We start from the raw sequence: 18,990 nt of genomic DNA, 5'->3' as shown, positions 1-18,990 counted from the left end.
TTCAGATGAGCTGCAGGCTCAAATTACACAGGTTCAGTTTTTTTTTTAAATTTTAATTTTCCGTTTTGTTTTTTTTAAATATAACTTAAATAAAACTTATATTTTAACGATTACTTATTAGATTTTTATAATTCTAAAAAAAAATTAAACTTTTTAATTAAAACACCTAAATAGATATATATATTTTTTTATGTTTTTATATTTTTGTTTTTAATATTTAAAACTTATATTTTTACAAAAATAGATTAAAACTTAATAAAATATATTTTTATATTTTTATGTTTTATGCGTTTCGCTTCAGCGTTGAATTTTTCCCCGGCAGCGGCGCCAAAAATACTTGATGTGTGCAGCAGCGTATACGAAATAGTTATATATTTACTACGAAATACTATTAAATACGATACAATTTTACACAAGTTATTTATTTATTTATAGAATGGATATACCTAAACCTTGCTACAACACTTATAGGCAGTGTACCTAATCGTACAGTAGTGTAGTTTTTAGTAAGACCGGTTCGTTCCGCAGGGAGCTAGCCAAGTTTAACGCTATATTTTTAAACTATAGTTGTATATATATATATATATATATATATATATATATATATATATATATATATATATATATATATATATATAAGTAGTATTATTATTATAAAAAGGGGGTTTTACCGTTTAAAGACCGGTTTGTCGATTTTAAAACTTTAGTCGCAGTTAAAACCTAATGTAAAATATTAAAAATAAATATAGCTTAATTTAAAGCGTAAAATAAATAACGATAATTAAAGTGCGATAAATTAAGGTGCGAAAAATAAAATGACAATAAATTAAAAGTGCGATAATTAAAAAGTACGATAATTAAAAATGCGAAAAGATATAAAATAAAGAAATTATGCTTATTTAAACTTCCGTAATCATGATGTTTGACGTGTTGATTTTAATTTATTACCATGGGTTAATTGTCCTTTGTCCTGGATTATTTGATATGTCCATCTGGTTTTTGTCCATAACAGTCCATTAGTCATAAATATAAAGTGCGAGTGTCCTCGTCAAATTATCCTTATACCCGAAGTCAAATATTCCAACTAATTGGGGACTTAAACTGTAACAAGGTCTTAATACTTTGTTTAATAATTACACCAGGATATCGACTGCGTGTATCCCAAGGTTTTAATACTTTGTTAACAATTACGCCAAGTATCCTTGTACATAATTCACCCCTGTTTTAATGAGTCCATTGACTATTAAACCATTCCCGTGTCCGGTTAAATGAACGATTATTAGTATTTATAATTATCCCGCCCATCGTGTCCGATCGAGTGTATATGGTTATTTATAGATACGTCAAATTGTAAATCTCTATATTAAATTAACGAACTATCATTCAATTAAACAAATATAAAGCCCATTAATAGTCCATAGTCCAATTTCTACAAGTGTCGGTCTTTTGTCCAAACCCCAATTATGGTACAAAGCCCAATAACCCCGTCTTTAATATTTAGCCCAACATCATGATTACTTCGGCTTAAATAAGCATAATAATAACTTAGCTACGAGACATTAATTTAAAAAGGTTGAACATAACTTACAATGAGTATTAATCGCGTAGTGTTACACGGACAGAATTTCGACTTACAAACTTACAACATTCACCACTATAACCTTATTATTATTAAACTTAAATTAAAATTAAAATTAAAATTATAAAATATATATATATATATATATATATATATATATATATATATATATATATATATATATATTTACGTATATAGAAAAGAAAGAAAAGGGGTAATGAATCGATCAGAATGCGCGGCCTTTTATAGGCCCACGTTACACTGTTGAGCTCCGCGAGTGCGGAGGTTTTCTTCATCAAAGCTCCGCGAGTGCGGAGGTCTGGAATCCAGCTCATAGATCAAATTCAAAACGTGGGCTGCGTATAATTATAATATATATAATTAATTATATATTATATTATATTCTTGTGCATAGTTGACTTGTAATTTTTGGTCCATTGCGTCGCGCACTGAAAGTTGGTTCATGTCTCGGTTCCGGATTTTCGAACGTCCTTGCGTACAATTTAATATCTTGTACTTTGCGTTTTACGGCTTGTACTATTGTAATTTTTAGACGTTTCTTATCAATAATTTGAACCACTTTGATTGTACTTTGTACTTTTTAGCTTTTTGTTCGTTTGCGTCTTCAATTCATCGAATCTGTCTTTTATCTTCACCTTTTATTATTTAAACGAATATAACTTGTAAATAGAACAATTGCAACTAAAAGCTTGTCTTTCTTGAAGGATAATGCTATGAAATATATGTTCGTTTTTAGCATTATCACGCACAAATAAAACCGTCCATTTCGGCCATATCAAGAGGGTAGCTAGTTTTTGATGACCAAGTCTTTGATGCCATAACTGAGCAGAATCATAGCAAATAGCATTATAACTAAAAGAATTCATCTTACAATAATCAATAGCATTAAACAAATAAAGACCTCCAGAACATCTACTTGTCCCCACAGTTTTCATCAATTTCAAGTCCTGAATATAGCAGTAAGATTCATCAAAACCAACAAACAATTTGCTATCTTTAGACAATTTACTAATAGAAATAAGAGTAACACAATAGTCAGGAACAACTAAGATATCAAATAAAGTAATGTTATCAGTCAATTTTAAATTTCCAACTTTTATAATTCTGGCTTGCGTCCCATTAGGATGACCAACAGTAAGATGTAATTTAGAAATATCAACAACATCATAAAGACATTCTTCATCAGAAGTCATATGTTGATTAGCACCAGTATCAACAATCCAACCTTGAGACTTATGTCTCATTGTCTTAGAATTATTAACTTTAAAAAACTCAGTGAATCTTTCATTAAAAAGTTTACTGTTATTAACAAACATACCACTCATATTAGAACTCATCTCTACAACAGGACTCTTGTCAGATATAAGATTCAAAATTTTCATCATTTGATCCTGTGAAAAACTTAAAGGAACAGAAGAAGAGAAAGTAGAGCAGTCCTGACTACTATTAAGATTAGTATTATCCACAATAGAATTATTAGAAGCATTTTTAGATTGATTAAAATTATAATTCTTTTTCTTATAGCCAGGTGGATAACCTTTTATCTCAAAGCATCTTTCAATTGTGTGGCCAAACTTTTGACAGTTATCACATTTTAAATTCATATTTGGACCTCTTCTTGTGTTATCAAAACCAGGTTTAGTAGTAAAAGTTGGAGTTTGAACTTTCTGATTTTGACTTTTAACAAAAAAAAAGCAGAAGCTTGAGTTTTATTACTCTTCCCATCAGTATGTAATCCTCTATTAGATTCTTCCCTAGACACTACTGCAAAAGCAGTTTTGACATCAGGAAGAGGATCCCTAGTAAGAAGATTACTTCTGACAGGTTGATAAATATCATCAAGCCCCATCAAAAATTGCATCAACTTAATAAGTTGATTATGAGCAGTGAAACCATTTGCAGCATTACAAGTACAAGCAGGAAGTTTAGTTAAAGCATCATATTGTTTCCAAAGTGTATTAAGTTAATGATAATAATCAGCCACATAAGATCCACTTTGAGTTAAAGAGTTAATCTTATGATGCAAATTAAATGTAACAGACCCATCAACTTTGTCATATGTATCAGAAAGATCTTTCCAAACAGCAGATGCATTATTAGGAAAAATTTGACCCATATAAAGTTCTTCAGATATAGAACTTAAGATCCATGAAAGAACAACAGAATTACATCTATCCCACTGACTTGCAAGTGCAGGGTCAGTGGTACTCTTTACACAAGTACCATCAATAAAACCTACTTTATTTTTGGTACCAAGAGCAAGTAACATAGCACGATTCCAAACATTATAATTCTCAGTACCAATAAGTTTATAACTAATTAATGGTGTACCAGTAGTATCAGAAGGATGCAAATATAAAGGATCACCAAAATCAAGTTTGTTAATAAGAGTAAGAACATTTTCATCAGCCATTATAAGCAGATAATAATCACAATAAGATAAACACAAATATATGTATAAAAAACACAGATAATCCTAAAGGATAGCCTTAGCAGGGACCAAATAGATGAATTCTCAATAGGAATTCACCCCAAGCCTTACTGCGGGTCCTCTCTTCTACAAGAAGAAATTAAAACAATCAAATAAACAATTAAACAGATATAAAAGATAACACAAAAAACAAGTAACACAGAAAGATATAAGAAACAAGAAAATATAGATTGCACAAAAAACAAGTAACACAGAAAGAATGAAGGATTTCTGTAGATCAGAAATCGGACTAGATTACTAGTCACCAGTGAATAATAACAAAATAAAAAATAAATGGTTAAATTCTTGTAAACACAAGAATTAAAACTAGATAGATCTAGTTACCAGCGAAAAATAAAGAATACTTACAGAGGTTTCTTTCTTGAATTAAGAAAGAAACAATAGCACCTTTAATAACGCAGCGGAAGAACAGAGAGCGTGTGGGTTTCAAACAAACCCTAATAGGTAAGATAACAAATCACGAACACAACAACAATCAATGATTAACGATCACCCACAGCTCCGTAACGATACCCAAACAGATTGAAAATCACGAAAGCGAAACAATGAAACCCTAATTCTTCTGAGATGAAGAATCGAAGAATCAAATCGAGCGATGGATCATCCATCGCTCTGATACCATGTAAAGAAACCTTACAAATACAATAATCGAACCAGAAATCTTCCAATCACACAAATACCAAATCTGATATCTAAATAATAAACAGATTTACACTCAATGAAAGAAGAAATCACTTAACAACTGAAGTCTAACAATGAATTAGACTATAACGAATTAAAGAACAAAAATCTGAAGATGTATATCTCATGAATGAAAACACCAGAGAGAATGTGCAGCCGATGAAGATGATAAAGTGATCGGATCAACAATCTGAAACCCTAATCCAAGCTTTAAATATAGCATCAGAATTCCAATATTGCAACTTAAGTCCTTGTAGAATAAATAATGCTCTATAGACACAAACTTCAGAATAGCTTCAAATTTACTATCAAAAATAACACTTTGAACCCCTCAACTTCAAAACCTGAAAAATAAACACTAGAAAACACCACAAATTAGAACAAGATACATACAATGACTTATTCATTAAGCTTGAAGTTCAATATAGTTTTAACAAGAATAATGACAACTTTGCTTAATTAACTTTAGTATTTTCGACAATAATATAACATTTCTTTAGATTTATACTTTATTATATTTTTATTTTTATATATCATTAAAATATGTTTTAGATAAAGACACTCTATTATCGTTCTCGTTACCTCCTGGTTCATGCGATATATTTATATTCAACTTCTTAAATGGCAATTCCAATTCATTTTTCCTTTAAAATAATTGGCCCACATTCCGTTTATGATTAATATTTTTTGTTTAAACCATATATACTAGGAGAAGGAGGTTGAGTCGTAAAATCCCAGTCTTAGATTCCTTCTTTCTATTTATGCTTACATGATATTCAAGCTTTTTACTCGAAAGGGTTGTTGAATATGGATTAGGTATATATTTTTTTCTGACTTAAAGTTAAATACTGGCCGTCCATGATGGTGATGTTTAGATAAAGGATAATTTGAAAAGGGTTGTTTTGTTGAATATGGGTTAGGTATATATTTGTTTTCAGACTTAAAGTTCAATACTGGCCAACCATGATGGTGATGTTTAGATATAGGATAATTGATAAACTTCCTCTGTCCTACATTAACTGTGTCGAGACAAAAATAATACAGATTAAGATTAAGAAAAAGTCACATATGTACTTTTTCCTTACTTTACAATTTTATACTCATTTAATTAATTAAGAAACTCTTTTACTTATGTAATTTAATTAATTAATTAGAGACAATATGATAAATTTGACTTTTTTTTCGACAACTCAAATTAATTAAAGGATGGGGTACTATATAATGAGGAATGAGGAGAACCCCCAACGTACAAAAATCTATATCAATTTCAGCAACAAAAAAAAAAGGATAAAAACACCCTCCTACTTTCCGTATGAAAACGATACCACTTATTATTCTCCTCTTATTCTTTCTTACTTCTTCTGCTCAAATTCTTGATCAAGCTTCCAAAAATGGCCATAAAGTTTTCAAATTGGAAGATACTGAAGAACCCCATGTCAAAAGATCCGATTTTCCATCTGGGTTTCTCTTCGGAGCAGCATCTTCTGCTTACCAAGTCGATTTTCAGTCCTTTCTTTAACTTTTTCGTTCATGACTAAAAATATTTATTATTCAAGATCGGCTTGAAATGTTTACAGGTGGAAGGAGCTTATCTTGAAGATGGTAAATCATTAAGCAACTGGGATGCATTTTGTCATTCTGTAGGTTAGTTTTGTTCATTCTCCAGTGATTTATTAATTAATAATCGAACTATATATATTCAAGTGATAATTATACCATCTATGTTATTAGGATGTGCAGAAAATGGAGTAAATGGAGACGTTGCAGATGATCATTATCATCTGTTTATGGTAAAACAGATTGTTTTGTATATACTCTCCTAGTTTTTTTTTTTCTTTTTTCTTTTTTGTGTGTGTGTGTGTGTGTGTGTGTGTGTAAAAAATAGATTTCTTTTGTTTGAATTTTGAGAACTTTTAATATATGCAGAGAGACATTGAGTTGATGCATGGACTTGGTCTAAAATCATACCGATTTTCGATTTCATGGGCTAGAATTCTTCCTAGAGGAAAGTTTGGTGATGTTAATGCTGCAGGCATTATGTTCTATAACAAGATCATAGACAACTTGATTCTCAAAGGTGAGCGCTATGAGTAAAAAATATTATTTCTACGTACACCTTATCATAAAAGTTTTTATTACTTGCTAGTCTTAAATTCGAAGTCATATGTTATTTAACATCACAAGTTGGTAACTTTTACAAATTTAAATCTTTATTCGCGAATCTTGATTCAACCGATGCAGGAATTGAGCCCTTTGTGACGATTTTCCATAACGATTTTCCTCAAGTACTTGAAGAAAGACACGGGTGGCTAAACTCCGAAATGCAGTATGTCTAAGGAACACCAATTTATATTATTCCATTAATATATCAGCATTTGTGTTAGCTTATCATATGTATAATGTATAATGTATATCTATTTTACTTGCAGGGAAGAGTTTGTATATCTGGCGGAAATTTGTTTCAAGTTTTTTGGAGACCGAGTAAAGTATTGGGTCACGATTAATGAACCTAATATGTTCGTAGAATTGGCTTACGTACTCGGAACTTTTCCACCATCTCGTTGTTCAGAGCCTTTCGGCAACTGTTCTGAAGGAAATTCGGATATCGAGCCTCTCATCGCTATGCACAACATGTTGTTGGCCCATGGCAAGGCAGCCAAGTTATATCATGAAACTTTTCAGGTATTCAACTTAATTTAAATCTAAACTATTTAAGTAGTTACCAATGTTTTTATTTTTTTTGTATGCAGTTTTTGCTCAATGTGTTTTTCGGTAGTTATGTTTTTCAGTCTCGAGCCTAGCTATTATTTTGTTTGTATTCTTGCTTGGCCTCTTTCATCTTTCGATGAACTTGCCATAATTATACAGTTTTCGTTATTTTTGCAAAAAACATAAATAAATAAATAAATAAAACAATTTTGAAAGTTATTACTTCATTGTTTTACCGTACATAGTTAGTTAACTTAGACCTATTGTATTTGAATGTGCAGCCTACGCAAGGTGGTTTAATTGGGCTTGTTGCATATTGTTACATGTTTGAACCATTAACAGATAATGAGCTTGACATCGAAGCAGCCAAAAGGGCATTTGCATACAATGTTGCTTGGTAATTTTCCCTTCTCGAACTTTATACTCATCATAACGAAAAGTCAAAAACTATGAATAATAATATGATATTGGTTCTAATCTGTGCCGCTAAACAGGGTATTTGATCCGTCAATATTTGGACACTACCCTGAAGAAATGCGAAAATATCTTGGAAGTAAATTACCAAGTTTTTCTAGTGAGGAAAAAAACTTCATGAAGAACAGTATCGACTTTATTGGCATCAATCATTATTCGGCTATATATGTTAAGGATTGTATTAATTCTAGTTGCACTGCAACTGGAAATCGTGCGATCCAAGGTTTTCTTGACACAGTTGTGCAACGTAATGGCGTCCCAATTGGTGAACTTGTAGGAACTCTATATTTTTGGCCTCATTATCTTTTATTTTAGTTATGTTATGTATAATGTTTTTTTTTTTTTTTTTTTTTTTTACCTTTATTGATTAAACAGACCGGGCTAGAATATTTATACGTTGTTCCTAGCGGAATGGAGAAGATTGTTAACCTTATCAAGATTCGTTACAATAATAAACCAATGTTTATTACTGAAAATGGTAAGTTTCATAACTTTTTATTCCAACATTTAAGGTAATGCTATTATGCTTTAATGATTATTCTGTTTCTTGCAGGGTATTCGTCACCTGATGTGAACGCACAAGTTAATGAGATAGTTAATGACGTAAAGCGAATTGAATTTCATACTGCGTACCTTGCTTCTTTAGCCAATTCTATAAGGTTTGCAGTTAGCTGTACAATTTTTAATTTAGTCATTAAAATTTACACTATGTTAAGTAAATTAGGTACCCATCAATAAACCAGCTTTAGAAGCATAAAAAGTACCATTTCTGATGATTTGAAGAATTGTTTGGTTTTTAAAACAGAGATGGAGCAGATGTACGAGGATATTTTATATGGTCTTTGATGGATAGCTATGAATGGAATGTTGGTTATGATGCGAGGTTCGGGTTATACTACGTGGATCGTAAAACACTAACTCGAATACCAAAACTTTCTGCAGCATGGTATAAGAACTTTTTAGCAGATAACAATGTTGTTGTTGATATAGATGCATCAAGACACAAAAGATCAATTGGGAAAAATGTTAGTATATAAATATTGTATGAGACAAGCTACCCAAAACTATCGTTGATCTATTATTTATTTAATTCTTTGATGATAAAAGGACCAATAATTGCCCTTTTGGGTTGTTAATTTGTTATATATACTATCTAATATCCATAACTTTCTTGATGAGTTGTATACCATGGATTGTGTGCATTCTTGTATGTATTTCAGTATGTGTGTGTTTCAGAATTAAAGACTAGTTTTAAAAATTTGAGCATATGACCCGGAATTGCATGGTTTTGTAAGATACAGAATGTTTCTTTTTTTAATGGCAGAATATATGTAGATAGCAACTAACAAAGAGCTTGAGAAAATTACAAAGGATAATTAAACTATTTGTTTAACTAGTAACTTTAGGATCTCTAACTTTTAACCATAAAAGCAAAAAAGAATACAAGATTATCAAAATATCGCTTTTTCTAATGCTAAAAGAGGAAAAAAAATTATGGGGTTGGGTAACCCTTAGCAATTATATCTTAGCCCATGTATTTAGGAGTTGAGTCTAGCCCATTTATATTGTTAGGATTTAGCTCTTTATATATCTATGTATTATGTATTGTTAAACATTCAGAAATAATGTAACGCATCTTTATTCTAACATGATAATAAGAGCTTAGGTTTTCTCCTTTAATTATAAAACCTACTGCTTACACTTCAAAATCACGGCGCAAAAGCTTTGAAGTTTTTTTTTTCCTTCCTTGATTGGTTCCACGAAGTCAACTACAACAATCAATTTATTTAGCAAGTTGTACAAAGAAAGCATAAGGACAGAATGCACGTGTACACATAGGCAATCTTTTCAAATTGAAATTTATTATTTGCTTTCATATTGCAATTTCTATTATTGCTTTCAAATCAATTGATATTTTGTCATTGAGGAATTCAATTCGTGAGGTTTACAAAGTTAGAATTCAATCTCATTTCGGTTAGTAAATTTATTCGTGATAATATTGTCTCTATTGAACTTCATCCTTTTGGATTTTCTGTGAAGAATTATCTAACGCGTTGTCTTCTCCTCCGATGTGACAGCGCCGGGGATCTCTACCCTGTCACTTCACCATCTATAATAGCCTAGCTTTGGGCCTAGTGGTAATAACCTATTTACTCTTATGTGTTAATAGAATTATTTTAATAATTATGTGTTATATAATTATTGCGTATGGGATAATTTGCGTTTTGTGATAAGGGTCACAAAATATATTTTCTTTTGTGAATTGGACTTGGAATAAATAAGTTATTAAAGATTTTGGGTTTCTGGTAAATACCTGTGTGTTAGACGGAAGAAGTTACCTATATGTGAAGAAACCTAAATTAGATATACACGTCTGTACGTTCTTATCCTTACCATTTTTTAGACGGAAAAAGTTACCAATATGTGAAGAAACCTAAATTAGATATACATGTCTGTATCAACCCTAAATCACCCTCTGCTCTTTAAATCTTAAAATCAACAAGTACAGATTTATAACAACCCTCACATTTCCATACTTGAATTGACTAATTTGCCTATAGGATGGGTTGTTATCCATACGTAATATATAATTAAATTCAACGTTGATCAAATATTTATTTTTAGTCGACACGTTTTGTTAACTAAAGTTTACACTAATTATATAAAATAACTTTAGTTAATATTAATATTAATGTGTATTATATTTAAAACTATATGTAACATAATTATTAATTAAATGATAAGTTATTTTAATCATTATATATATTTTTAGCTTATAAAAAAAAAGAGATTTTTTTTATAAATTAAATAATGAGCCCATGAATTTTGACTAAATATTTTCAAAGATAAAACTTATTAAAAACATTTTTAACATGTTTTCTTTTTTTTGTCAAAATTGGCACCTTTATTTTATTTTATTTTGTTTTTTTTCTTTTCACCAACCATTTTTACCTATAAATACATGGCTTCTCATTCATTTTTTTCTTGCCAAAAACAAAAACTTAAGTTATTCTCTCAAAACCTTGAAGAAAATTTGAGGTACTTTCTATTTTTATTATTTTTTTAATATTATCGATTATATTTATATTTATTGTATATTCATTGTAAAATTCGAAATTAATTATGTTTACATGTTATAATTAGTATTATAAGTATTATGATGTATAAAAATAATTTTGATAATTTATGGAATATTATTTATAATTAAATACGAATTATGTAGTATTTAAACGTAAAAACAATGTAAAATTCGTAATAAATATTTTTAACCAAAAATAAAATATATATAATTTTTTTCTGAGTTTATAAAACTTATATAGATCTGCAAAAATTATAAAAATAATTACTTGGGTTGAATTGGTAATTAATATATAATTAAACTCAATTATTATGTAATTCGAAGGTAAATTAAGAATAAATATAAAATAATAAAAAATATTTTTTAATATTTTTTCTACAGGTTATTAGACTGATAGAAACTTATACAATTATAAAAATAATTGTTTGGGTTTATTTAGTAATTATGTAGAATTAAACTTGTTTTGTGAATAAATTAAGGGTAAAAACAAAAATAAATATAAAAATATAATAAAAACATTTTCTTAAATTTTTCTACTAATCTATATGATTAACTAAGACTATAAAAATTATATATATAAATTTTAAATATTTAATTAATTATTTAGGCATTTTTAGATAATGTTCGATTAATAAAACACTATTATTTTTGAAGTAATTTAGGTATTATAACCCGAACTTCTTTAAACTAGGAGCTTACTATAAGTGGAAGCTTTTCATAAATAGTAGGTTTCCAATAGAAACTTTTAAAAAATATGAACTTTTCTCGAAAACCGTCACTGTTAATAAAGTTGCTATATTAATAAACAAACTTTATGTCTGTTAGACATTAACCAATCAAAGATTATATCTCTAGGTTAAGATCTCCGATCACTTACTCCGTTCATTCTTCTTTGCGTGGAATAACTTACTTGCTACTAAGGTGAACTTCATAGGCCCACTTTTTACTGTTTCATAACTGTTTTTATAACTTTTGAGGTGAGACACATGCTTGCTTTATAACTGTTTTACGCTTAGACACAAGTACTAATTTGTTAACTATGTTGTTGTGCTTTTATTCATGCTAAATCCCTACCGTAATATCGTCAATTGCTACGTTTAAATGCAAACATAATTATTGTGAGTAGGCCTATTGAGAGTAACGTCTCTAACCATTTGATCGTTGGTCTTTGGTTACATAATAATGATTCCACGACACTGACAGTACAAGGTGTCACAGGGTAAATTTTGTTTAGTAGCGATATTACAAACTGCATCAACACTTTTAGATTGATATTTCCATATCAATCAATTTTAAACTAAATCTTGTGATCTATCATTATTATCCAAATCATTGTTTATGATAAACCTATGAACTCACCAACCTTTTGGTTGACACTTTTAAGCATGTTTTATCTCAGGTACTTATATATTATGTTTCCTCTGTAGAACTTTGATGTACTTAGAAGTTAAGTCATGCACTGGGACTAGAGTTAATATCTGCGTCAATGTCGATTCATGACGGGGTGTTACAAGATTGAAGATTGAAACTTTGTGCACCTAATCCTTTGTGATTTCAGGATCTTAACAAGGTAAGTATCTTTGATTTGGGAAGAAGAAAAAAAAACTGATTACCTAAGAAGAGTGGAGAAGGAAAAAAAAAGATCCGAAAATATGGGAAGGAAATCAGGAGCAATCGTTATGCTCTAATTACCATATTATTTTCCAATGATGATTTCCATTCCCATTCAATCAATAAATACATAAAGATATTGGCTTTACAATAAGACAACCCAATATAAACATACAACTAAAAGGGCAAGCCCAATACAAACATAAATACAATATATACTGATTAATAACAACGAGTTGAGCTCGAACTTTTTACGTGATTCACCAGCCGAGATCGAGTTAAGAATTTAAAGCCCGAACCGAGCCGAGATCGAGCTAAGAGTTTAAAACCCGAACCGAGCCGAGTTCAAGCTCGAGCTTTCTAAAAATTAAACGATCCCAGCTCGAACACTACCAAGCTTGGGCTGGGCTCGGCTCGTTTGCAACCCTAGGTCCTAACGAATAATATAGGCTGTTTAAAAAAGACCCAAAAGGGCCTTGCTATAATGTTAGTTAGACTATGATTTTTTTTTCCTAGGGCCTTTAATTGTTGTTTTTATGTTTATTGTATTTCGTCTTCGCTGCTTCAGTTGTGTTTTCCTAGTTCCACTATTTCTTAAATCTCCTATTATATATATATATATATATATATATATATATATATATATATATATATATATATATATATATATATATATATATATATATATATAATTGGCCCCCTGAAAATCATGTGCTCCGAGCGGTCTATCACATTAATCCTCCTTCGGGCCTCCCCTGTTTAGTTTCATTGTGTATATTGCAAGTGTCGCTATCTTTACAGTTGCTGCTATTTTCCTTTATGTTTCGTTAAGGTTTACATATATTGTTTAATTAGTTTTTAGTGGGCCGATTTACTTGTGATACTGTTGGTTTGATATAAAATTATTTCCTTCTTCTAAAAAGAACGAGTCATACACTGATACGACAGGAACTCACCTTCAGGCCATAGATGAACATGCAACTCATGATGTCGAGCAACTGCCATAGGAACCGAAGACAATAGCCATTCAACACATGGGGTAACTATCCAAACCGCTACACATGTAGACATCAGCATAAGTGCAGATCAAAAAACGTGAAAGGACTAAAACAAAATAACGCGCTTCCAATTTAACCATCAAACCAAAAAAAAGAACATGTCACTGGTTGACAACTTTCAGTGTGTGTATGTAGCGATGAGTGTGACCTCACGTAGACGTTTACACCGATTTGTTTAAAAAAACCACTGGATACACAATTAATCAGTGACTAAACCAACACCAAAAAAATATATGTTAACTTAAACAAACACACATAACTATAAATTCTACTTTTGACAAAATATTATTCAAAAGAAATAACGAACAAAACAAAAAATTAAAAAGCAAATACAAAATAAATGAGGCTCATATCTATGTATAAAATCAAGCAACGGATCATGAATTGTCATAGCTGCAACCTGTAGGTTGTCCTGCCAATATACAAATTCAATTTTCACATTGCTCAACTCCCGCATATTCATCATCACAACCTAAATTCTTTGAACCTTTTTTATATAAACTACTTATCTTGATTTGGAGTTGTGAGTAGCTTCATAAATTTACTCTGATCGTCTACAAACAGAGGCACTGCCATGTCCAAGGGTTGCAACCAAAATACGCATAGTGGCTGCCGTGTAAGAAAGATAGTAGCGAAGCTGCTCAAAACAATTTGAAGTCATTCAGTAGAACAAACAGTAGTCACTTCCCACAATCATCACAAACCTGGATTTAGTACAATAATTTAGAGTTTGAGAAAAAAAATAACTCAATGTCTGACATGTTGGAATAATGCTCCAGCAAAGAAATGTATGTACAAACTAAAACAATATCATGAAAATTCAAAAATACCCAAATTATGAGAGCATTACTTCATTTCTAACATAAACAACCATGTATAAGTAAATAAAGCCATAATAGATTATGAATCATATTCCCTTCTTGCATCATATCCGTGTATATACATGTATCACATATCGTAAATTATATACCAAAAGTGAGGTAAAATAGAAAGAAATAAAGCCGTATATGTAAAAAATCCTTGTGTGTCAAATAAACGTACATAACTGATGTGTGCAGCGGGGTGTACGAAATAGTATTAATTTTTACTACAAAATGCGACGAAATATTACACAAGTTTTATTTATTTATTTATCGAGTGGATATACCTAAACCTTGCTACAACACTTATAGGCAGTGTACCTAATCGTATAGTAGTGTAGTTTTTAGTAAGTCCGGTTCGTTCCACAGGGAGCTGGTGAAGTTAACGCTTATATTATTAAGTTTATTTGTAAAAATATATATATAAATAAGTAGTAGTATTATTATAAAATGGGGGTTTTACCGTTTAATGACCGGTTTGTCGATTTTAAGCGTAAAAATAAATGATAAAAATTAAAGTGCGTAAAATAAATTGCGATAAATAAAATGACAGAAAATAAAATGACAGAAAATAAAAGTGCGATGAAAAATACAATAAAACAATTATGCTTATTTAAACTTCCGTAATCATGATGTTTGACGTGTTGATTTTAATTTATTACCATGGGTTAATTGTCCTTTGTCCTGGTTTATTTGATACGTCTATCTGGTTTTTGTCCATAATAGTCCATCGGTCATAAATATAAAGTGCGAGTGTCCTCGTCAAATTACCCTTATACCCGAAGTCAAATATTCCAACTAATTAAGGATTTAAACTGTGACGCAGTTATCACTTCTGTCAACAATTACACCAGTTATCACTGTATGTAATCTACCCCTGTTTTGATTAGATATGAATATTAATTTACCCACTTGATCAGTTTGATTAATCAATTACCCAACCCGAATAATTAATTAAATGATTATAATAGATTCCATATGAACGTCACTAAATAGGACAACCATAATCATTATTAATTATTAGGATAATTAATTTGAAGATAGGTTCGACAGACTCCAATGAGTTGTCACTCAATTAGACAATACCCCCCATCTATTAATAGTCAATAGTCCAATTTCCACAAGTGTCGGTCTTTTGCCCAAACCTTAATTATGGTACAAAGCCCAATTACCCAATTTTAGTAATTAGCCCAACATCATGATTACTTCGTTTTAAATAAGCATAATAATAACTTAGCTACGAGACATTAAATTAAAAGGAAAGACATAACTTACAGTGGGTATTAATATCGTAGTATTACACGGGCAGAGTCTTGACTTAAAACCCGTAAATCATTTGTTACAATACTAAACTAAATCATAATTATTAAAATTATAATTAAAATTATAATTATTTATTTATGTTATATGTTTACAGAGAAGGAAAAGAAAAAGATGTGTTTGAGTTCGTGCATAAACTGCCTTTTTATAGGCATTTGGCCAGATTTTTACTGCCATGCGACTCGCATGGGTTTATGCCTATTTGCCATGCGACTCGCATGGCCACGCTGGACAGCTCACATATCTTTTGTCTTCTTGTTCGTCGACATATTTATTAAATATATATAAAATATAAATAATTTTAATAATTATTTATATATTATATTATATTTATGTGCATAGTAGACTAGATATTATTGGTCCATTGCGTCGGGCGTTTCTTCTTGGCTCGGGTCCCGGTTCCGGATTTTCGGACGTCCTTTCGTACTATTTTATATCGTGTACTTTGCGTTCCGCAACTTGTACTCTTGTCATTTTTAGACGTTCTTCATCAATAATTTGAACCTTTTTATTTGTATCTTGTATATTTGAGCTTTTTGGACCTTTGTGTCTTTAATTCGTCGTTTTCGCCTTTTGTCTTCGCACTTATTTAATATAAACGAATATCACTTGAAAATGGAACAATTGCAACTAAAATCTTGTCTTTCTTGGGGGATTTTGCTATGAAATATATGTTCCTTTTTAGCCTTATCAATAACTTATCATAAGAGTATCAAAATCTCACCCTACTAATTTTAGAGTTCACTACAAATGAAATGGTTCTTCATGGATTATCTGAATATGTACTTTGTCCTGAAAAAAGTTTCAAATTATATAGCTGGCGAGTTGTGCTTTCGTACAATGACTTGTTATGTAGATTGTTTCTAGAAAATGTTACATTTACTTATCTCTGCGATCGATATGTCACCGTTTGACAAAAAAATATCAACATACAACTGTAAATATGCAAAAACCTCAAATCAACACAACATTTATCTTAAATAAATAAATAAATGGTTACCAAGGTATATTATAACGGCAAAATCAGCAACGACAACGATCATATTACTTTTCCGTGGTATGTATTAAAAGGAAAAAATCGAAATCACTCGCAACCAACGAAGCAACAAAAACCCTAACTTCTTAGCTCCAAATCATAAGTTGAAATCGATAGAAAAAACATGGTATACGAAAACCCTAGACATGCAAATATCGGCGCCAACTTTTTTTAGTTCCATACTACGCCGACAATTAGCAACAAATATACACCACCGATCACCAACATATAGGGAAACAGAAACCCTAGAGCCTCGATTAGGAAAAAAAATTAGGGAAACTAGTTCCGACAGTTAGCAACAAATATATACCATTGGTTACTGAATCAGAAACCCAAACATCACCATCGAATAGCAAAAAGAGTAGGTGGCGGTGATTAAGAAAAATAATAAATAGCTCAGCTAAAAGAAAGAAATAACCTTATGAATAAAATAAATAAGGTGAACAATAAAGATCATGTTCTATCGTGCAATTGACATTTCCACCTTCACATTACTTATTCCACCTAAATTTTCTAAACTGTCGTTGATGATAGACTTACATAAGTTTTCTGTTATAATTTATCAGAGGATATTTTTGACAAAAGTCATGGAATAATGGTGGAACAAGCAAATATGATGGTGGAATTATCACCTCCCGATTGATATTATGTGATATATATATATATATATATATATATATATATATATATATATATATATATATATATATATGTGTGTGTGTGTGTGTGTGTGTGTGTGTGTGTGTGTGTGTGTGTGTGTGTGTGTGTGTGTGTGTGTGTGTGTGTGTGGGGGCATGATCAATGGGGAAGTAACCAATCGGGGGAAAGCAGGGGGAAGCAAATTTTTTTTTCTTCTTTTTGGATTTTTTTTCCGGAATCAAGATCACACGAAAATATAAACATTTAGAAAAGACACTTCGTGATGAATGTTATTATTTAGTCGGGAAAACGATCGACAAAAATAAATTCAAGATAATATTGTTCGTGAACAATGTGAACGTTTTTTTTTTCATGTTTTGTGAAGTAAAATTTAGTCCGATTTAGAGTTTAGGGTTTAGGGTTTAGGGTTTGGTGTTTTGGATTTATTCCATAAACCCAAAACACCAAACCCTAAACCCTAAACTTTAAACCGTTCGTGTTAAAAACTCAATCTAAATCCTAAATCTAAACCCTAAATCTAAACTCTAAACCCTAAATTTCTAAACCCTAATATCTAAACCCTATAAACGCTAATATCTAAACCCTAATATCTAAAACCTCAACATACGCTCGAAAAACAAAAAAATTGTTATATATTACTTCTTCGAGCGTTTTCTAGCCAAAATAAAAATATTTATCACAAAGTGTCTTTATTAAATGTTCATATTTTAATCCAATCTATAATGTTCGTGAACAAAGTTTTTTCAAAAAACGAAGAAAAAAATTGCTTCCCTCCGCTTCCCCCCGATTGGTTACTTCCCCCTTGATCCTACCAATATATATATATATATATATATATATATATATATATATATATATATATATATATATATATATATATATATATATATATATATATATATATAGTAGAGGGATCAAATGAGAACTTTTTAGCAATGAGAACCCTGAGAACTCAGTAATTAGAGCAAAAAAATTAACGCGGCCGAACAAAAAAATTACCTAGTCGAACAATTTTTCATTTCAACTTATACTCCTTTTAATTTGAGTGATTGCAGCAGGTTGATGATAAATTAGATCCCACTTTTGAGTTCTTTATCTAGAATACTCCAATGATGTAAATGAGACATGAAATTTTCTTTAGTGGTAGATATGGGCCCCACCTTAAGAAATCATTTGTTTGACTACAGTACCCACTTAAAAAACCCACTTGCAAAGAAGATAAAATTGCTTACAAAAATTATTAGAAGCCACCACTGTGCAATTAACTGTTGTTTTAATTGTCTGCAACAAGTAATGGTAATTTTTAAGCGACGGATTGAAGTGATTGAACTATTGAAACTCTTGTCCATGTAAGTATGCACTTTTTAAATTTTACACCTTGATCTTATTGAGGTTAGTATGCATCTAATTA

The 18,990-nt window shown here is 30.4% G+C and overlaps 2 protein-coding genes across 2 annotated transcripts; one reads left to right on the top strand and one right to left on the bottom strand.

Annotated features, from left to right (window-relative positions):
- Window positions 1-3,563: 3,563 nt before the first annotated feature.
- On the bottom strand, window positions 3,564-4,013 carry LOC139901432 (uncharacterized). Its single transcript, XM_071884147.1, has one exon. The coding sequence runs from the start codon at window positions 4,011-4,013 to the stop codon at window positions 3,564-3,566; it is 450 nt and encodes a 149-aa protein (XP_071740248.1).
- Window positions 4,014-6,040: 2,027 nt separating this feature from the next.
- LOC139897814 (beta-glucosidase 18-like) lies at window positions 6,041-9,098 on the top strand. The gene is made up of 11 exons (XM_071880516.1): window positions 6,041-6,267; window positions 6,350-6,416; window positions 6,504-6,562; window positions 6,699-6,849; window positions 7,014-7,098; window positions 7,202-7,454; window positions 7,763-7,878; window positions 7,976-8,228; window positions 8,331-8,433; window positions 8,509-8,614; window positions 8,761-9,098. Exons 1-11 carry the CDS (start codon window positions 6,085-6,087, stop codon window positions 8,990-8,992), a joined length of 1,608 nt encoding a protein of 535 aa, XP_071736617.1. The 5' UTR covers window positions 6,041-6,084; the 3' UTR covers window positions 8,993-9,098.
- Window positions 9,099-18,990: the final 9,892 nt, after the last annotated feature.

This window comes from Rutidosis leptorrhynchoides, chromosome 3 (assembly GCF_046630445.1).
Source record: "Rutidosis leptorrhynchoides isolate AG116_Rl617_1_P2 chromosome 3, CSIRO_AGI_Rlap_v1, whole genome shotgun sequence".
NCBI lineage: Eukaryota > Viridiplantae > Streptophyta > Magnoliopsida > Asterales > Asteraceae > Rutidosis > Rutidosis leptorrhynchoides.
Note: the sequence above shows the minus strand (reverse complement) of the source record. Positions and strands in the feature narration are given on the sequence as shown.